The sequence below is a fragment of the Ailuropoda melanoleuca genome, chromosome 1, assembly GCF_002007445.2.
Source record: "Ailuropoda melanoleuca isolate Jingjing chromosome 1, ASM200744v2, whole genome shotgun sequence".
Classification (NCBI taxonomy): domain Eukaryota; kingdom Metazoa; phylum Chordata; class Mammalia; order Carnivora; family Ursidae; genus Ailuropoda; species Ailuropoda melanoleuca.
In genome coordinates this window covers 199,631,974-199,654,298 of record NC_048218.1, presented here as the reverse complement: position 1 = coordinate 199,654,298, position 22,325 = coordinate 199,631,974, and the positions used below count along the sequence as shown (strand labels likewise).

The window sequence follows — 22,325 nt, the reverse complement described above, 5'->3', positions numbered from 1 at the left end:
CAACAGATTGCTCGCAGTTAAGAACCTCACACGCGGGCTGGGCTCCTCTGCGGATGCAGGGGAAGGAAAATGGCTGACACCGCAGGGGACCTAAGCTGCTAATGTCTGGGATGTTTACTTCATTAGGCTGTTTTACATAACAGCAGCCAGAAACAGAAAGGAAAAAAATAGCTGGAGGGAGTCCGCTGGAGTTCAGACCTGGATTCTGAGTCTCAGATTCCTCTGAGGCCAAGGTGGAACCTCTAGGCAGCCCCTTTCTCCCTGGCTGAGTTACTCTGTCTGCAAAGGAGCTGCAACACTGTGGCTGGGCTCCTGGGACGAAACCTCGAGCCCCCTTCTGAGGGGCATTACAGTGGATATGAACAAAGAGGTAGTTGTCATTGTGATAATTACTGTTATTTTATTTTCATCTCAAGCCCCTCAGTCTACCACATTCATCTTGTCCTGACTAGGGATGGCTGGGGAAGGAGGGACCAGAAATCCAGGCAACTCCTGAGCTCGGAGCCCAGAGGTCTGAGTGGGAGGAAAGTCCAGAGGGTAGATGAACAGGCTTGTCCGGGAGCTGCCAGGGGAGGCCCCTGGGAAAGGAAAAGGCAAGGGCTATCAGGCCGGGAGCCAACATAAATCCAAGTCCAGAAGGCCAAGACCAGCAGGGAAGAGCAGGAAGTAGCCTAGGGCGCAAGAGGTGGGCATGACCTGGGAGTGGCTAGAGGGAGTGAGACAGCAGCCCCAGGGAGACGGGGTCCAGGGGCAGGATGTGCCAATTACAGAAAGAGAAGAGGGTGTGGAAGAGGCCAGAAGAGAGGGAGAAAAGGTAGGGCTTGGCCAAGCTGAGTAAGGCAAGGGTTCTGCACTGAAGTGCACAACAGAGCAGCAGGACAGACAGAGCTTCTCACCATACACCAGCTGGGGTAGGGGCTGGCCCCCCAAAACTGAGCTAGCCTACAGGCCCCCTGCCATGGGGATCCTTGAGCCTTGGGGCCAAGGAGCCAGGTGTGTCATTCAAGGGTCTACATTAGACAAGACACTTCTGGATTTTGCTTTCTTCTCCCTCGTTCAGCACACCCACTGAAATGCACTTGCTTCTTCACAGCCTCAGGCTCCATCTCTCTGTCTTCCTCCCCTACGCCCCTGCCCTCCCCTCCTCTCCTCTCCTCCCTCTTTACCAACAGATCCTATTTCTTCTCTCCCACTTTCCAGAGGTACGGTGTGAGCACGTTTGTGTGTTGTCGGAGGAGCGCCCGCAGGAGGCTGGGGCAGCAGGGATGCGGATGTCAGAGGAGGCCATCATTCCTCCTCCTCTTTCCCTCCCTGGCCCGCGGGCAATGTGCCGCGTGACCATCAGATCTAATTAACTGAACTTCCAGTCTTGACAGAAGGCGGCTTTAAAAAATAAATAAACAAATAACTCTAGCTTTCTCGGCTCTCAGCCTCCTGAGAGATAAAGGAGAGGATCTGATTGCAGGCAAGTGGAGTCCCAGCGTCCCAGTTCCCGCTGCCAGGGGCAATCAGCTGTGAGCTGGAACCTCCATCTTGAAAACGCCCAGTGGAATGAAAACCCCCCGAATGTGCAAGCACGGCAACTCAGGAGTCCTAGGGCTCAGACCCCACGGGAAACTCAGCAGCAGCAAAGCAGAGATCAGAGGGTAAGACGACGTCCGCCTCTCGCACTTTCCACCGGGTGCCTGCCCTGCGGCCCCCAGGCAGGCTCCTCCTCGGTGTCGCCTGGTGCAGCTCCACTCCATGCCAGCAACTTTGTGCAGAAGCACTGATCTCTCAGGGACGTCTTCCCAGACCCAGCTTTCTCGGCCTCCTGGCTCCCCCGGCAGTGTCACAGGCCACCCAGGCTCCCCGCCCTCCCAGCCAATGGGCACGTGCAGGCCTCTAGCTGTGCCGAAAGGATATGCCAAAGGGACACCAGTGGCACAGAGAGCAAAGGCAGAGCCACTGGGGATGGCCTCAGGGGCCCTTGGAGGGGGCAGGAGGGCGCAGAATTCTCCCAACGAGGGCTGCAGCCTCAGACAGAGCTGCAGAGCACGAGAAGTCTGTGCGGACATTATTTTCTAGTGAGAAGAGGAAGTTTCAGGCGCACCGCAGCGCCAGCCTGCTTTCCCCTCACCGCCACTCCACTCATTTTGTCATATTTCAAACATTACACCAGACAACCCGCCCGCAGGGCGGCAGTGGCCAAGCTCATCTCCCATCGCCATCGTCCCATCCTCACTGATCCAGAGCTGGAGGGGGCAGGAGGATCTGGGTCAGCCCCACGGGGGCTGGACAAACGCCACTCAGGTTCACTGGCACCTAACGAGAGGCGGCAGACAGACAGGACGGCAAGGAGGCTGCCCCAGACAGAGAGCCAGGCCTGGGTGGCGTGAGGGCACAGTTTCACCTCTGGAAGGAGTTCTGCCTCTCCTAGGGAGCTCTGACCGGGGAGGGAAGGACAACAGCAGCCACGGTGTCTCACCAGCCATCGCCATCCAGCCTGAGTAAACCTCGCCAGCAAGTCACTCAGACAAGTCAGCGTTGGAACCTCAGAGACTCCTGCCGCCCCCCACCCACATACACGTTTGGTTCTCTGGACTTTATTCCCCCAAAGTGATTATTATCTCTTTACACTTGGATTTATAAGCCTAGTGACCTACAAACAATTTTACTCTTTCACCTACTTTTCACTTGACCATAAAGCGAATGAGCTCTCAGCCACACAGCGAAGCCTCCCACTGGTGGTGTTACCTGTTCAAAAACCACAGCACAGTTTTAAGCCAAAATGTGCTTTTCCTATTTGGAAAAAAAAAATTTTTTTTCCCCACATCCAGGGGTGATTGACCACATGCAAATCCCTAGTGAAAAAATGTTTAACCTCAGTTTAACCGGAGTCTGAAATATTTACCAAGTTGTTTCAGAAAAAAAATTAATTTCTTGCCTTTGGCAAATATGACTATTAAGAAAAATGATAGAATGTAAGATATGATGGTCAAATTCCAAAATGATAACCAACCTGGTATCAAATGGATTTATTTGATCTCATTTACAGTATTGAAAAGTACAGAACTCTCAAATAAGAAATCAGAGTCTGACTTTTTTTTTTTTTTTAATTTCCAAAGCTTGGTCATAGGCGTTTGCTAGTCTTTGTAGTTTCTACTTTATCTCAAAGGGGCCTCATGAGCCCATTTCCCACCTAGTATCAATATCTGACCTTTGAGAATGACAATTGACATTTATTATCCTTCCCCATTACGCCAGCATTGCCCATTACACTTAGCACCAACTTCAGACGTGACAGATGCTCACTTGCCCTCCGGCTAAAAATAGCTGTCATCGGTGACAGGAATGGCAAATGTTCTCTGCCTGCTTAATAATAGCCCATTAGACCACCCTGCGAAACAGGCAGATAAATCCCTCACTAAAGAATATCCTCCAGTTCGCCCACCATGGGATACCAAAACCTTCATGCATCAGTTGCTGACATAGCTTTTATCAAGTAAAAACAGAGATCTAGTAGCACCCCAATTCACAAGCATAAGCTGCACACTCGATTTCGCAGAACCCAATGGCACCACGGTTTCGGAAGAAGGACCCCAGAGATGCTGGACTCAAAGAAGATTCCACAAACCCAGGGACGCCTGGGTGGCTCAGCAGGCTAAGTGTCTGCCTTCGGCTCAGGTCATGATCCCAGGGTCCTGGGATCGAGCCCCGAGTTGGGCTCTCTGCTCAGTGGGGAGCCTGCTTCTCCCTCTCCCTGCCTCTCCTCCTGCTTGTGCTTTCTCTCTTTCTGCCAAATAAATAAAATTTTAAAAAAAGGAACAACAAGATTCCACAAACCTTAGCATTAGCCTCCTCTCTCCATCTTTGCCAAAGCCACGTGACAATTCCAGTGATGCTGCAATGCGTAATCTAATTGAATTCCAGGTATCTACTGTTCACAGCCAACAATATTCTATCGGGTTTCCCTTGAAATGCATCTGTGCAATTTACACTAATTCTCCCTCTTGCTGAAAAACTTCCACAAGCTATCTTAATTGTTTGAAACAATTATACTATATTGTAATTATCACACTGCCTTGTAATTATTTGCTTTATGAATGTGTCCCTCCCCCTCCCCCACCCATCTCCACCTCCAGGTGTGAGCTCTTTGAAAGAGTTCTCCCTCGGCCTCAGTATCCACTATGTGCCTGGTACACAGAAAAACTCAGTACCTTTGGTTGAACTGAGTAAATATGAACTGAAGCTACGTCAATCACTTCTTCCTTCTTAGATTCTGTTATGGCCCCTGTAACTTAAGTTATATTTAAGTGGTTACTCAGCAAGACTTATCACGAACCTTGAACATCTGCTGTGGGCTTCTGTTACAATGGACCAATGTAATGTGGGAAATAGGCAGTCATTTCCAGGTATTGATGTATGTGTCTCCTTAAGTATTTAGAGCCAAAAGAAAAATTAGTAATCCTGATCACTAGTATCTCTAAGGCAAATCTAAAATTACAGTTAAGTAAGTCTGTGTAAGCCTAGCTCAATGTCTAGTACACAGGGATGCACCTGAGACATTAGCTCTCTGTCCCCATGCTATGGTTAGTGTCTCCAGTAATGTCAAAGCCTGAAGGCAACAATTTGGTGAATGCCTTCCCATCCACTGATACCTGCCCTATCATTTCAGGCCAGTGGTAGTAATAATCACCCAGACACTTGGTCACAGTCTTTTTTCCTGAAACCAATGAATCATTGCTCTGTTTTAATCTTCCTCGCCCCTCTCACCTTCCGCCACCTCAAGCCATGGTGGTTTGATTAAAGCCAAACTAACATGTGGAAGATGCCTGTCCGAACCCCATGCGTGCAAAACATAACCAGGCAACAATAAAGGGAAGAAAGAGGTTTTCAACCTTCTTCAAAGTTGATGGAACATTTTAGCAAACAACAAAAGACCCTCCCTCGCATATAAATGTAAACCAATTTTTAGCCTTGTGATATTATGGGGGGGGCAGCTGTAGCAAGAAAGAAGTGACAAATGCAACAGAGACAACTCAGAGCTGAATGTGTCCCCTGAAGAACTGTGCCACCAGCGAAAGACAGCTTCCCTGACACAGACGAGCAGGACATCCCCATGGAACACCAAAATGAAAATACGGCCAAGTCTGCTTGCTCCTGAAATCATCCTCTTATCATAATTAGAGGATCTGAAGGTTCCTGACCAAGAAACTCCCTAACGGCTGGAGGCAGATACTCTGACCTCTGCTGAGCAATCACACGCGAACTGGGTCTCCAAGCCTCTCATTTTTGGGGCAACAGAAACTTGTAAGCAGAGGATGAGATCCTACCCCTTAGTGACCCACCCAGAGGCAAACTCCCAGCACTATGCAGCCTGCAACCCCCAGCTGGCCTCACCCCGTACAAAGAACAGCATGAGGGATCCACAGGTTGCCAGGATAATGCTCCAAGCAACTTGGGAGAGGCGCTGAAGTTAGATCCCAGGAGCTGGTTTCCTTAGGTAGCTGTAATCAGAAACACCTACCCAAGGAACAAAGTAAGATTATGGATCATGGTCTGTTCATTGTTTTGGGGTTTTTTGATTTAATTTTATTTTTTTATGTTACATTTATTTGTTGCCTTTATTTTTTTAAAGTAGGCTTTCCGTCCCAACGTGGGGCTTGAACTCACAACCCCAAGATCAAGCGTCACATGCTCTACCAACTGAGCCGGTCAGGCGCCCCTGTTTTTAATTTTAGAAGCAAACTCTTTAAATCTAATGCAATCGAAGCCAGCAGAGGCAATTCTGACCCACAGAAAACTGACATTTGAAGGAACTGCTGTCGTGCTCTGAGGCTGTCCACAGGCCAAAGAGGCGCGTCCATCCGTCCAGGCAAGCTGCTGACGGGCGTCCAAACCTCCGTGACCTCCAAAGGTCGCCACCAAAGAAACAAACTCAGGTGTACTTACGAAGGGCGTGCCACTCATCCTGACGGATGGTCTTCGTGATGTTGAAAGTGAGGTTCCTGGGGATGGTGGCTGAGGAGTAGTGGTATTTGATGTACGTGCATCGCTCGATCTCTCCTGCCAAAGAGAGACGGGAAACAGAATGTTAATGAGGCAGCAACCATGTCTGGGGCAGCTTCTGGGACCCACTGATCTGTCCTGGGGAAAGAGACTTGCTTCTTATGGGGACTGGTGACACCCATAGCTTATACAAGGCAGTAACTTCAAAAAGTCACATCTACTCTCCAGAGAGTAGAACTAAAGTCAAACACCGTCGATTTAGATAGAAAAATGCCTCTCTGGCATCACTGAGGGATGGGAAGAGCCAAAGCTTAGGCTGACAGTGGCTTGCTAAGAAAGGAGTGCGTTCGTATTGCATGGTGCACTGGGTGTTATACGCAACTAATGAAGCATCGAACTTTGCATTGGAATCCGGGGATGTACTGTATGGTGACTAACATAATAATAAAATAAAATTAAAAAAAGAAAAAGAAAGTAGTGCGTTTGTTTAACCTTAAGAAAATCAACTTTCAAGTGATGGGAAGAAGTTTGGCATCAAAAGACATGAACAGTTTGTACACATGGACCAACACACAACAGACTCCCGGCCTTAATGATGTCATTTGTGCCTGTAGCACACACAGTCTTGTGGAAGGATGAACAACGAGAGCGGCCTCTTCTTTCTTCCGTCGTGCCCTAACCTCACCTCTGAGCACAAAACCCTCAAATCCATGTCTATCTCTTGGAACCAGCCTCTTCTCAGGCTTCCTGGGGGGAAAAAAAAATCAAGTCCCTTAACACACTCAACACTTGGTCCCGTGGAACCTTTACTGATAATTTGACTAGCAAAGCAGGCATTGCTAACTTAGGAAAACACTCTATCTTAGAACAGAGTTTCGCAAAGTGTGGTCCAGGGATCATCAGCATCCTCCAGGAACTTGCTAGAAATGTCATTTCCTAGGCCTAATCCCAGAGCTGCCGAATCAGAAACTCAGAGGTAGAGCCTGCAATCCAAATTTTAACAAGCCCTCCAGGTGATTCTGTTGTACGCCTGTTTGAGAACCACTGCCCCCGAGAATCTAATAATTACCAATGTATTAATTCATAAATCCAGCATGTTTGCAAATTCCAAAAGAAAGGACCAATTAGGAGTTCCTTCCTTGTCACTTGTGGTCTTCTGCGGGCATGTCTACTGACACTTGCATATCTGGTGAATATTAGAACTCAATATCAGGGGATTGTGAAGAATCAGGGAAGAAGTGATTTTTAAGGGTTAGGGGTTTTAAAATGAGGTTTTGCACCTGAATAGATTTTGATGGTAATCCATTTTGCACCCCACTGATTTTCAATTTATAAGTGGTGGCACCTGACTGAATTGTTTGACCCCTGGCTCACTGTCAGCAGGGAACCTGGCAATTGGTGGAAGGCAGTAATTTAGACACTACCGCTCATGAAACTGACACCTTACTGTAAATCATATCTGGACAACTGCCCTATTGCCACTTACCGGCAGACACTCCTCCAATGGGACAGACATTGTCCAAAGAGGCAAAGTTTGGAGGAAGTGTTAGACACGCTTTTCCTTTTTCACCTCCTCTGCCTGTGTCCCTTAGTCTCTCACCTGCTCCCCGGCATTCCCCCTGACCACACCCCCACCGGGTCTTCCTTCTTCTCTAACTTGCTATCTTGCTACGCTTCTTGGGAAAGTAGTCTATCAGACCATCGCAACTCACGTCCATACCCTAAGCCCACAGTGCTCTGATTTCTAAAACAATCTCCGCGCTTAGCATCACCTCCCATTGGGTCTACAACATTATAAATCCCCCAGCCATCCCCAATGCCTCCCCCTCTCCAGTGGGGCCTGTCCTCCCTGACATTCAACTGGTCACCAAATTCTGTTAATTCTACCTCAGACATACCCCTTGGAAGCCGGCCCATCCTCTGTGCCCTCAGCCCCTAGAGCAGTTGTGTGAATACAATGACCCATCTCAAGGCCACATTCACTGAGGACTTGCTTGTAGGAAACACTTGCCAAGTGCTTCAGAAACCAACGGTTTCCTACTTTACTCATGTCATGGCACACACAGAAGGGACGTGTGTGAGGCTCCTTGGGATAAACAGATGAGGCTGCCTGGGCCCTGTCAGCATCCCTGTGAAGGCACCAACACCCCCAATCCACTTGTAACCCTCCATGTTCTGTACTTATCCCAATGGCAGAAAACCCTGTGATGGATATTGTCTCCCTTCATCCTTCACACAACCCAATTAAGTAGGCATTCCTATGACCATCGGCATAATATGATCATATTTCACAAATGAGAAAACGGAGGCTCAAAAAAATAAGGTGACTCTCCCAAGGAAACAGCAGTGCCAGGACGAGAACCCAGAAGCGTCTGACCAGAGCCTCCCTCCGCCAGGCCACCCTCCACCCTGCTGCTTGGACTGTATTCCAGAAAGGACACGGTGGTCTCTTTTACAGAATAAACCTCACATTCCTCGCGCAGAAGTCCCCGCCAGGTGGCCGTCACTACCCCGTCCTGGATTGACCGTATCCGTCAGGACTCTACACCTACTCTCCTATCTTTCTTCTCCTGACGCACACCTAACCCTCCCAAGAGGTGGCCAAAATGGCGGCTCCTCAGCAAAGCCTTCCTTGCAGCCTGGACTGTGCCCAGCAACAGAGGAGCAGTAGTGATTCGACCGGGTCCCTCTCCTCTCTGCTCCCCGCGCTCCTGCCCTACTGTGGCAAGCACACCAATGGGCTGTGATTTATCTGTTTACACGCCTCGCTCCCCCACTAGATTATGAGTTTCTCAAGGGCAGGGACTGGTCTTTTCCATTCATCTCCATCTCCCCGGCTCCCAGCACAGGGTGAGCACCAGTCACACGTGCTGGGAGGAAAGGAATGAGTAATAGGAGGCGCCCTCTGTAAAACCACAGTGGGCAAGGCATCCAACTGCTTCTGTTCCATGCAAGGGACTAAAATAATCAAGGCAAATCAGAATCTAATGAATAAAAGGAAGGGATGGCTGCAGAACTCTGCGTCGACAGCAAACACTTCTTCCCAATCTGGATATGTAAGGAGAGGCTTATCTGATCACAGCGAGATGGGGAAGAAACCATCCAGGCACAGAACAGCCTCTCACTGCACTTCGGAAATGTAATCCAAGGGGCAACGAAGTCGATGCTTCTCAGTTTTGTTTTAAGAAGAAAGAGGAGAGGAAAATATAAAGGGTAGAGAATTGCATCAAGAACCCCTCAGCAACATGTACAGTCGAGCATGTCGTCCTGAGCTCCGCTTCAGAGACACCGAGCAAGATCTCCCTGGACGTGGCCAGATGGATGCCCATTACGGACGTCTGAGAAAAGTGTCGGATTTCTTGGCCAAGATCGGGTGCTCTCAGGCTCAAAATACACTCAGCAAGCGGCCACCGGTTCCAGGCAGGCTGCGGGCAGCTGCCCCCGTCTCCCTCGCCCCCTGCCCACCCAGCCACCTGACACTTGGCACTGCAGGTGATCAGTCCAAGAGCCTGGCTGAAGCTGCGGGAACAGCCCGCTGGAGGCCTCACTATTTGCTTTGCCTCGGGGATGCAAGCCTCCTGTCTTTGACAGCAATTAAATGTGAAAGACTCAAATATTGCCGAAGAAGAGAGGCAAAATATTTACCCATGTGTCTGCAGGTCCTGTCAGTGCGCTGGGCTCTTGTAAATACAGGCACCATCTGGGCACCCAATTCGTGTGCCCAGAATGTGGGCTTCCCGATACAAATAGGTTTTCCAGCAACAATCCAGAGGGGCTACCTGAGAGGCAGGGGAAATCCCATGGCCTTCCCTCCTACATTCCAGCCCGGAGGCCTCAGCCTGGATAGGGTGGGGGCACCCTCAGGAGGGAGGACACCTTAAGCTTCCGTCTGTGCTCTGCCTTCAGAGCTGGTGACCCTCCTATCGGCCACGTCAGGCTCCCAGACGGACAAGAAACCCAAACGGGTAGTTAAGAAGAGTTTCAAAAACAGAAAATTGACAAAGCTGAGCAGGTGCGGGGACCTACGGCCGGCGACAGAAGGAGTTGGTATAGCCCCAAACCTGGAGAGTCAGAGGAAGCAGACACCAGAACCTAGAGAGAATGGCTGATGGAGAGGGGTGATGTAACATTGGGCAGACGGTCACAGCCAGCCTGTGGTGAGGTGACCAGGAGTAAACACGCAACCTCTCACTCCTCCCTCCCCCAGTAGCCGAACCTGCCAGAAGCTGGAAGAGGTGGGGGAGCCAGGAGCAGATAGCAGATGCAAGGTGGCGGGGATCCAAGGGGCAAACACAGGCATCCAAGCTCACTTCCCTTTTTTCCCTTTCCTCCCTCGCTCCTCTCCCAACTCCCTGCCCCCTCTCCTTCTAAAGGCATCACCCCCGTTCTCCCTTATTCCAATGTCAGCTAGCTCCTTCTCCCTTCTACCTGCCCCTGCAAAGAACTATTCCCATCCTTTTCCCCCATCTCAAATCCTTTAGGACCCAAGGCCTAAGTGTTGATAACTCACATGAAGTCCTCAGTGTGGTTCTTACACACAGTGGGTACTCAGTATTAGTCATTACTCTCAATTGCTGTGAAAGGACTACTTACTCTAGGGGGGCAAGACCAAAGTAAATCAGAAATAACATTAGCTGAAGCATCAAACTTTACATCGGAATCTGGGGATGTACTGTATGGTGATTAACATAATATAATAAAATAAAATAAAAAAATAAAAAAAAAGAAATAACATTAGCAACCACTGTTTACATCATGCCACATATATTTTATATACATATACATACATAGATGTATATATTTACATATATAATGAGAGAGAAACTTCCACACACGATAACCCTAGGAGGCGGGCAGAGCAAGAGCTCGGATGTACCCTGGACATATGAGTTAACAGACCAGGGGAGGGGGAGGCAGAGCCGGCACACAAATGCTGAATTCTGGATTCCAGTCATACCTTACAGCAACACCAGTAGGCAGTTCTCCTTCTCCTGCTCATTGGCCATCGGCAAGACCCAGTTTCCAAAACCTTTGTGGAAGGCTTATATGTATTAAGAAGAAACCTTCTTAGACAAAGTGATTTGAGAGGCAGCCCTGAGACCCACCCCCACTCCACCAAAAATTCTCTTCCCCAAATGGGTGCCATAGCAATTTCAATTCTTCCATTAGAGAGCTGTTCCTTTGGATCAAATACTACTCTATTAGAGCTTTAAAAGGGGCTGCCCTCTAAATAAGTCCAAATGGGTAGCACTGAGTCACTAACATCTAGGTGTGAATGAGAGAGCTCCAGAGAAGAGAGCAGCTGGGAAGGGCATGAAGAATCCACCGAGGGAGGGGAAGGGCAGGGTTCTGCAAAGGCAAACTCACAACTTCACGGGGTGGGGGGAATGACAAGGAAAAATGAGGACATGGGCACTCCCCTGACCCTCATGTTGAAAGTGGAGTGATGGGTGCAGCCACTATGGAAAACAGTATGGTGCTTCCCGCCAGGATTAAAAATAATACTACCAAAGATCCAACAATCCCACTTATAGGTATGTATTTGGAGGAAATGAAATCACTACGTTTCCCCCCTCCATGAATCACTTTTTTTTCCCCAGCATGAATCACTTTTTTTTAAAATTCTGTTTATGTTAAGTAATCTCTACACCCAACATGGGGTTTGAACTCACAACTCGAAACCAAGAGTCACATGCTCTATCGACAGAGCCAGCCAGGGACCCCTGAAATAACTATCTTTTTTGTTTAAGTTTTATTTATTCTGGGGGGGGTGCACACAAGCAGGGAGGGGGCAAAGGGACGTGGAGAAGTGGGCTCCCTGCTCAGCAGGGGCTCGATCCCAGGACCCTGGGATCATGACCTGAGCCAAAGGCAGATGCTTAATCAACTAAACTACCCAGGAGCCCCTGAAATCACGATCTTGAAGAGATATCTGCATACCCATGCTCATTGCAGTGCTATGCACAATAGCTAAGACATGGAAACAACCTAAGTGCCCATCAATGGATAAAGAAAATGTGGGAGACGTGTGTATGTATGTATATAACAGAATATCATTCAGCCATAAAAAAAGGAAATCTGTCATTTGCAACAACATCAATGGACCGTCAAAGCATTATGCTAAGTGAAGTCACAGAAAGACAAATTCTGTATGATCTCCCTTATACGCGGATTTTAAGAACACCGAACACACAGAATCAGAACAGACTGGTGGTTGCCAGAGGCAGAGGGGTAAGTGGTAAGGGAACTGAGTGAAGGTAGTCCAAAGGTACAGTACCAGCTATACAAAAGTTCTAGAGATATAATATACAGCATGGTGACTGTAATTAATAACATATTGTAGGGGCACCTGGGTGGGACAGCGGTTAAGCGTCTGCCTTCGGCTCAGGGCGTGATCCCAGCGTTATGGGATCGAGCCCCACATCAGGCTCCTCTGCTATGAGCCTGCTTCTTCCTCTCCCACTCCCCCTGCTTGTGTTCCCTCTCTCACTGGCTGTCTCTATCTCTGTCGAATAAATAAATAAAATCTTTTAAAAAAAATAACATTGTATAACTGAAGGTTGCTAAGAGAGTAGATCTTAAAGGTTCTCAACACAGGAAAAAAACTGGCAACTACGTGAGGTGATGAATGTTCATTACTGTGGTGATCATTTCTCAGTATATGCATATATCAAATCAACACACTATAAACCTTGAACTAACACAGTATTAGACGTCAATCGTATTTCAATGCAACTGGAGGAAAAAGTGGAATGAGTCAGGCTGGGCACGTGATAGTCAAATGTGCTTAGGAAAAGTTGGGTTAAATATTTAAATGGTTTACTTATTGCAGGACTTCAAGAGTTTTTTAATGGATATTCTGACTCCCTCCTCCCCCCACCCCAGCCCCTGCCACCCCAGAAGGGACCCATATGGCAGGCAGACTTTCCCAGACAACTTTGACCCAAAATCCTTTTTCATTCAAAGAACAGTTCTTACCACTGAATTGTGAGTTCACAATCAGAAACCACGTCTCCTGTTCACACTTTCTCCCCCAGGGCCAGGCAAGCACTTTGCGCACAGCAAGACCTCCGTCTACATTTGGCTGAATGAAGAATGGAGATCGGGGTCTGTAACTTGATCAAATGATCTCTAAGGTAAATGAAATAGTTGGCACTGAGTATCTGCTGGCCTCTCCTCAGATGCCATATCTGGAAGCTACTAGCAAAGCAACACCAGAGTCAAATGTCCACGTGGGAGCTGTGTTTGCACCACTCCTTGAAATAAACCTGGATCTTGGTGGACAGAACCAGAGCAGGGCCTCTGGGCACCCTCAGGGCACCTCAGATTCCCACTGCAGCCGCAGGGGGCACCCCCAGGAAAGCTGGCAGCACTCCCCTCCCCCATTTCCTGTCTCAACACGCCTCATAAGCCCACTTAGTCCATACCAGGCAGCCTACAGGAGAACTGGAGAGCAACCCTCAACCAAGGGCGTGAGCGTGAGAACGTGAGAGCCTGAGAGCATGCACCCAAGCCCCCGGGGGAGAAGCACAAGGTGTACTCTGCACAGTTACTCGGAGGGTGACTTCTGGACCACACATGGGGCTCACCCCAGCAGGCAGCTTGGCACTGCACACTTCGTCGCTTTCTCCTCCCTCCCCTGTTTCCCGGGGACTCCCCCAGGGCTCCTGTCTGCAGGCTGTACCGGGGCAGCGGGGATAAGAAGAGAATCTAGAGAAGAGGAGGGAATGTGGTTTATACACTTGAAGCCAGTGTGGATGGTTTTAAGTGAAAGGAATCGGTCCAACCTAATCCTGAAGTTACCCTGCGGGGTCACATCAGCACCTAGAGCTTCGGGCAGGCTTTTCTCCTTCTCAGCTTTTGTGTTCTCCATGTTCTTTTCCTCTCTGATATTCAAGCATCCTAAGGCACGTGATGGAGCCCTGGACCACTTCGGAGGGTCCACACGTCTCCCTCATTGCAGAGCTCCTTCTTCAGAAGTCTATTCAATGCCTGCCACATGTCCATGCCTCCGTTTTAGCCCAGGTCATCCCACAGCAACCCACTGAGGTAGATACTCATTCTAGTGGTATCCTCATCTGATTGAAGGAGGAGACAGCATAGACAGGCAGGTGAAGGCCCTCCTCAGAACCCCTCAGTCGGCCAGGAGAGAAGCCAGGGTCTCGCCAGGGTACATGGCGAGAATGACTCACTGCCTGTTGAGGGTTCACTGGGAACAAGGACTATTTTGCAGCCCCAGTCCCTTGTATGCAGAAGAACTTGATACATTCTTTGGTGAAGGAAGAAAGAAGGGCAGGAAGGGATGCCACCCAGGTCTTGCTGCTGCTCCTCTTTCTCAGTGTTGATAGCAAAGTGACCAGAACACTGGGGGGGCCGGCGTGCCGGCCCACCCAGGCCTCAGCCTGCCAGTCCAGGGACAGCCTCACCCCCGGGGCTGACCACCCTCCGTCCCCCTTCCAGCCCGAGGCCTATGCTCTGTGCTTAATATATGGAAAGATTAAATAGAACATAGAAGCACATGGAAAAACACTGAAAACCAACATTAAAAAGAGAGAGAGAGATGAAACCAGTTAAAGCTTTAAGTCTTATTTAAAGGGCATTTTTTTCAAGCTAAAAAAAAAAAGTTAAAATGACGTCTTAACAGGGAGAGAAAGCAGGGAGCTTTCCTGTAGCAAGTTAGGAAAGCCATCATCAGATTTATTACTAGTATCACTGTTGAATACTTGAGCAGCCCCAAGAGGGAGGGTGGAGGTTAGGGAATTCGAGGTTTCAGATTAGAAGCCAAACCATGTGCCTGATGAAAAAGCAGGGAAGCAAACCAACAATGCTCCAGGGGTTCAAGGAGGGCAAAGCAGCTGGGGTCCTCCACCCCTCCCAACCCTGTCTACAAGTAGTGCAGAAGGGGGACAGGACTGGGAAGGGCACACGCTGGGCAACTCCACCCACTACAACGATGGCAAGAGCTCTCCCGACCTAAGGGGCAGCTCTTCGCAAAAGTCTATTTCAAGAAACCCCGCCCCCCCCCACTTCCCCAGGCTCCTCTTAGCACCTTCTGCTCCTCCCAGATGTTCTGAGCCCAAGGATTTGCCAGGCTCATAGCTGCCGCGGTCCCAGCCAGAAAGTGTTTTCTTTACTGAGGAAAAGTGTTAGGGTTTTATTTTTAATGCTTTCAAATGCATTCCACTTTGTGTGCTTTGTTTTTGTGCTTGTGGGATCGGCATGGCCTTTTAATGTTGGTATGCGCTGCATAGTTGGTGAGCAGTGGTCAGGGGGCCCTCCTGAGTCGCACACGTGGCATTTCAGGCTCAAAAATCCTGCTGCTGACTGCCAGCACCTCACTCATCCCCAACACGTCTGACCCCTCACCCTGCCCAAACACCTTCGGCCGGCTCGTACTGTCACCCAGCGATGTGTATGTAAGTCCTGTATTTATTTCTGCTGGTACTAACAGCTTGGAGCAAGAGGAGCTGGCGGTTTCCAGCTCTGTCCTCCCGACCGCCAAGAGGGCACTGTGAAGTACCGTCATTCGTTTCGACAACAGCTCACGCTCAGTGCGTGCTTTCTATGGTGCACATTCTATCACGCATTACCTCCTTGAAGCCAGGAAGTTAAGTCCTGTTATTATTCCCATTTTGCCAATGAGGACATAGAGGCTTACAAGGGGTCCGGGTGGGATGCAAAGCCATCGAACACCATACCCGCAAAGACATATTGTGGAAAACCAAGCTCCTCAGAAAGAGAGACCCTCCGAGGTTTTCTATCAGAAACAAAGCAAAACTGTTCCATGGACAGGGATTTCCAGCATCTACAGGCTCTGCTGCTCTTATCAGAGTAAGTAAGACACCGGCTTCCAAAATTCCCCTAACGAGCTAGAGAGCTGAGAGCCCCTAGTCACAGAGGAGGGGAACTTAAGGGGTGTTTCCCACGCATGCCCTCAGCCACACCCTTGTCCCCACTCCCAGGACAGGCCATGCACCAACAAGAGCTCTCGGGCAAGGTACCCAAGCCCTCAGGGCCTCACGTCTTCAAAGGCAGAAGGCAGATAATACCACCCGCCTAACACTGATGAGGTAAGTGAGCCAACCTAACACCCCCGCTCTGTAGTAAGCATTCGGTAAATGCTCTCATGCCCCTCCCCACCCCAAGTCACCCTTCCTTCCAGCTAGCACCTCCGGCTTCCACACCTGCACAGTCACAAAACCCAGCATGACACTGGTCACCCTCGAGGTTCAGCGGACATCTTCAAGTCTCTCCCCATACCACCCTCACCACCACCGTTCCCTCCCACAGGCCTGTGCAAGACCCAGGGGACCACACAGTCCCTGGTCTGGGAGCCAGATCAGAGCCGCAGTGGCTTGGCTCCCTGTAAGCTGCGTGGACAGCCACGTCACAGTCACAGGGCTGGTCACACAGAGGGGACAACACGCAAGCGCTTTCCTCCAGTGAGACAGTCAAGCCACCACATGCTTGGGCAGCTGTCTCTTCTCGTCGTTTGGTTTTTCTGTATGTTGGTTACCTTCTGCGAGATCTCACATTTGTTCAAGCCCCTGAAGAAATTCTTGGATTGTGAAGCTGTCACTCCATGAATTAGCTCTCTGTCCCACACATTTCATCAACAGGCCACCGTCATCCCTGTCCAAGCCATTACTCACATCCATCCCTCAACGGGGCAGCGTTGAAGACAGAACTCTGCCCATGCACATATACAAAACTTCCCTTGTGACCAGAAAGTGGACCAGTAAGAGAAAGCCATTTGGGGAGGGCCGTTGGGCCTGCCGGGAATTCACATCCCTGCTCCACCCACCCCCAGGCCCACACTCCCCCGTCTTGTCCACCTGGATACCACTCACCCCATCAACCTGTCTAAGGAGCGTAGCCAGAAAGGGGACGAGGCCAGCTTGGCATGGCCTGTGTGGGCTCTGGACATCAGGGTTTCCTTGCTGATCACTCACCCGCCCTTTGGACAGTTTTCCAGAGCTCCCTCAAGCTCAGCTGCTGTGTTCACAGAATCCACACAGTCTTTTCCTTTCTCGAAAAATCAGGATGCTGCTCTCCTGTCTCCAGGCTCACAGCACTCTGGAGGCCATCTCAGACAGTCGGGTCCCCCACGTGAACAGGACGGCCCCATGGGAGAAACCACCCCCTGTACTCCTCCCTGTCCTTCGATATCATCTGGTGCCCAACACTCCAGTTAAGAACCAGAATGGCGGCGGGGGGGGGGGGGGGGTCTGGGTGGCTCAGTTAGTTAAGCATCTGCCTTCGGCTCAGGTCATGATCCTGGAGTCCCGGGATCGAGGATCTCTTATCACAACCGAGTCCCCAGTCTCCCCACAGAACGCGGCTCCCTGCCTCTGCCTCCCGCTCCATTCGCTTACCAGCCCTTTTGCGTTACTTTATCAAGTGGCTGCTCCTTGCCTAACATCTAAACAGCATCTAACACTTCACGATCTTCTGTGGCTAAAGGTCACCCCATCTTTTTAGGATCTACGTGTTTTATCCAGATTTCCACATTCCTGGATTCTGAATGCCTTTCCCCTTTCTGAATCTTTTAGCAGGTTTTCAACAAGCCATTTTTAAATGTCATTACATAGCAACTCCCTCACAAAAGGAAATAAAGAACGAGGGGTCACAGGCTGGCCCCACACCACCCATCTTCCCGGTAAGGCTCCAGCTGCCGCTTTTTCCCCATTTGCTCATGCGTTTTCCAGCTTGAAAGAGGCTGCTTGGGAAAGAAGAAGGTGAGATATGGCTTTAAATTACCACTGAGGGTGTAGTAAATAACCTGTTCCCTTATTCCCATCACAGCCCTAATAACCTTCTAGAAAGTTCAGAGCCCCAAGCTGTCACTGCCCTCACCATGCCCCCCCTCCCAGGGCTCAGACACCCAGCGCACGAGGCTGCAGCTCCTCCAGGCAGTTTCAGCTGCTGGAAGGATCATCAATCTCCAGGCTCTGACAGACAAACGAGGCGAGAAGGAGACCAAGTCTGGTTTTCCACTGGAAAACAATGAGCTCATGCTTTCTCTCCGGGGACCCAGGAAGTGGAGACAGATCTTGAGATGGGGAGACAGTGATAGAGACGGGCAGGAGTGATGAAGGATGGGCAGGAAAGAGAGAGGAGGCCAGTCTGGCACTTTTTTAATGTCACTTTTGATAAGAATCCCCAGCTCTCAGGCCAGAGGGAAACATCCATTTTCTTTAAATTAAGGATCCAGCATGAGGCAGTTGTCCTAAAGGGGAGGGACAGCGAGAAGATAAACTAGTCAGAAATTCTTCATTCCTGCTCCTTCAGAGAAAAGATGATCGTTCATGAGTCACCAAAATTGCAGATACCACAGCAAAGATGGGTCTGCCTTTCTCCGTCACCACTGCTCGGGTGTGGGGTTCAAGATCGGACATGTGGCCAAAGACCTCAGGTAGCTTCTCTGACAGTGGGCCTACCACCCGCGCGCATCTCCGGAAGGCCAAAGGCCAGTCGTTTCCGACAGGCAGAACCAGATTTAAAAAAAAAAAAAAAAAAAAAAAATTCGACAGCTGTCCAGATGTTTCTAAACAGCTAAATGAATGTCTGATTTCAGCTAGGGGAAAAGAAATCCAGATTACAGTTTTCTCCTTTTCATTCGAAAAGGGAGTTATATAATCCTGATTTTCTTTACCAGTTAATTCAGAGGAAGAGAGAGAAAGAGTGTGTGTGTATGTCCCTGTGTATCGTGTGAAAGCATTTGCGTGTTTGGGGCAGGATCTGAGGAAGCTGAGCTGTAGATAACAAACCAAACCCAGATGATTAATTATTTCACTCTTCACCCTGTTGTGTGCCTTAGCTAAAAACTGAACGGAAACTAAAACTCACAGAAAGAAAGCAGAAAGCCCCAATAAATTATGTCTTTATTACCTCTATTTACAAAATCGACTATTCTCTTGAAGTTAATTGGCTTGGCTAGATTAAAGATGTTAATTGTTAACTTTGCCCAACTCACCAATTAAAATGAAACTCAAACCCAGGTATGAATACACGAATAGCGAATTCTTCACTCCTCCGTGAATCCGACAGCACGACTGTAGTTGAGAGCCCGTGCCCTGGAGCCAGCCTGCCTGGGGTTAAAGCCCAGCTTTGAGACTCTGGGTGTATGATAGCGGCCACATTAATGAAGCCCTCTGTGCCTCCACTTTAAAGGGAGAGGATACAAATATCTACCCCCTCAGGGGCACTGTGAGAATTCAATGAACATAGATAAAGCACATAACACCAGGTACACTGTAAGCGCTCCATAATTGCTCTTGTTAGGTCTGAGGCCATACTATATCCATGTAAGATGCAGATTTATTTTACGTGTCAGACGACAGGTAAGTTTTTTAAGACTTGAAGCGAGCACGTATCTGGCATGTTTTCGCAAAAGAAATGCAAGCCCTAGGACACAGTTTGCCAGGCTCCTGTCCTCTTCCTGCCTCGTGTACTTTCTCAGCCAGGCTCTGGCAAGCCTCCTACCCCAGCTCAGGGCACTTCCCCCATAAGCTCCAACCCTGGCTACATCCTACTGCCCCGCTCCTGCCTCAAGGACTGAGACCACTGCCCCCCACTGCCAATCACCTCTAACACTTGTTACAGCAGTGACCTTCCTGACCCATCTACCCAACTCGTCTGAGACCCTCACTGACACAACCCCGGCTGAAGAGTACCAAGTAGAGTTTGACCACCCATTACCAGAAAAGTAGCCGTGGAGCACAAACCTTCGCCCAGTGAGGAGGACATATCCTCTCGCCCTAACCCAATGATTGTGGGTCAAAGCCAAGATGGAATTTGTCTTTGACACTTTCTGGAAATGATGCCCCACATTCTGCCTCCCAACCAAAACAGCAAAAACCCAACAGAGTCAGGGAATGTCAGGGTTTGGTAAAGACTGAGGGCAAAAGCAGCTTTCAGACGGTTGTTGGGAGTGTAAGATTGTTACAAACGCTTGACAAAAATCAAGTAAACTGGAGATGCATGCGCCCTATGGCCCCAAATTATGCCCCCTGGACAAACTCCTGCATATGTGTGCAAGGAGAAGTGTGCAAGGATGTTCCGTAGAGCACTGATCAACCTAAAGGTCCATCAATTAGAAAAATAAAACGTGGTTATATTTACATAAGATATTCTTAACAGTGCAGATGAATAAACTAGAACTGTATATATTGAGACAGAAAGAAATATAATGTTGAATGAAAAAATAGAACTGGAGAGTTACATCTATGGTATCTTTGCACGTTTTTGTATTTTAAGTTTTTCCTACCATAAAATATAGTTCTTTGGGACCCAATGAGAAAGAACACAATCACATTTTAGGAAGAAAGCCACCTGTTCCCTTAACAAAATCAAAGGCACATGATCTAAGTTTTAATGGCAGGAGACCGTCCCAGGGGGCCCTGGCTCACCTCCAGCTGACCTTCTCCCAGGAGCATCTCACTAACCACCTGTGGGCCCCCCTCTCCTCCACTGGTGCAGACAGGGGCCGGCGCTGCGTGGCTGGATGCCAAGTAGGACAGAGACATGGAGACAGAGGAAAGGAAGGGAACACAGGACACAGTGAGCACTACCCGGTGCTGGAGGAGAGGAGGGAAGGTCATGGATGGCTGAGGACATCAGGGGAGGCTGGGCAAAGTCGGAGGACCATGCTCTTCAGGCTGGCGGGATGCAGAACGTGGGGGAAGGGGTAGCTTGGGGCCAGCCAGAGTCCGACGAGTCCACAGCTAAGGCCATAGGAGCCGACTACTCCAGAGCCAGAGTTTGCTGTGATGCCACAGGGGATCGTAGGGGTAGGTGCCAGAGTACCGAGTGGAAAACTCAGGCAGGGGGCTGTCACGGTTGTCCAAGCACCAGAGCAGGGCCTGAGTACAGCCAGAGGCATGGACTAGGAGGACACGTGTGAAGCCCTTCTGATCAACACTGGCTTCCTAGCCCCTTGGATTTGACCTGCTCCTGTCCCTACAGGTGCAGCATCATTCTCCCCGCACGTGGGGCTCGTGCCTCTGCTGCAGCTGAGCCAAAGAGCTGCTCCATCTTTCAGAGCACAGGAGTAAAGAGACGGTGGCGAGTGGGTACTCTCTGGGACCCCAGGCATCCAAACTGAGTGAGCAGAGGACAGCACATCATCCGAATGGAGTAGCCCGCTCCTTGAGAGGCTGCCCAGTGCCGCCCTAAGTGCGGTGAACACTGCTCCTGGCCCCCTCCGGTTTTGCATTCGGGCCTTCACTGAGATCAGCAGCCAGCACACAGAAGCAGAATGTGCTAAGACAGACAGACAGCCATCTCCTACGCCGTTCTGCAAGGCCTCAGGCAACCACTCCATTCACTGCAATGAAACAGAACTGGTACAGCTCCAGCTTGGAGAAGAGGCTTGGGGAAGGGGACCTGGAATCCAGAAAGCAGAGCAGAGAGCAGGAGGACTCAGAAGCTAGAGGCAGAGGAACCCCAGGGCAAATCCAAGTCATGGAAGGGGCAGGGGGCAGGGGCAGGACAGGGATGGAACAGTTCAAAGAGGACACAGGCAGCTATAATTGGAGACATTTCTATTCACTTCCACTTTCCTTGCTTCTAGAAGATGGCCTACGTGAAGATATTCCAAACGAAAATAAATAATGAGACCCCATCCCAGTGAGCTGGTGCTCTAAGTGGATACCACAGGGATGTTTTTAAACCAGAATGATACTCAAAGGAGCCTAGGGTTTGAGGGCAGGTAGGAAGCCATCGAAGCCTGTGGAAACCAAACCACCAAGAGAGTGAAATAAATCCCTGGAAATGAAGAGTATCACACAGAGCGCCCCCGTTCTCTCATCTCCAGCCATCCCACCCAGCCCTGTTAGCTACCAGGACAGCTGGGATGGCGGTCTTGCTGCTTCCTTCTGCTGAGCTCCCACCTCTTCTTCCCCAGGCTGTGTCACCTAGGGCTCCACCCCCTCTCACTTCCCCCTACACCCTGACAGGTGTCTCTAACCCCTCTAAAGTCTTGGCTGATCTCTGTGTCTCCCTGCTACCTTCTCTCTCCACATACTTTCCCGCACGTCCCTCTGTCTCTCCAGGCTTTAGAAGCCCAGACGCTTTCCCCCCTCTCCCTATCTCTGTTGCCTAGTTGGTGGGCAATGCGATGGGTTGGAAGGACTGGACCAGAATTCAGAAATCCAGGGGCAGCCCAAAACACATGGGCATTTACTAAATGGTATGTATTAGTCATTTCAGGCTGCCATGACAGGACACCATGGATAGGACAGCTTACATAACAAACATCTATTTTTCTCACAGTCTGGAAACTAAGTCCAAGATCAAGGTGCCAGGGCTGGTTTCTGAGGAGACCTCTCTTC

The 22,325-nt window shown here is 49.7% G+C and overlaps 1 protein-coding gene across 1 annotated transcript in view; it reads right to left on the bottom strand.

Annotated features, from left to right (window-relative positions):
* TMEM178B (transmembrane protein 178B) overlaps positions 1-22,325 on the bottom strand; it is a 335,239-nt gene that overhangs the window by 218,572 nt on the left and 94,342 nt on the right. The window contains exon 2 of the mRNA XM_002921678.3: positions 5,935-6,048. Coding sequence (XP_002921724.2) covers positions 5,935-6,048 — 114 coding nt within the window. The remainder of the gene's footprint in view (positions 1-5,934; positions 6,049-22,325) is intronic.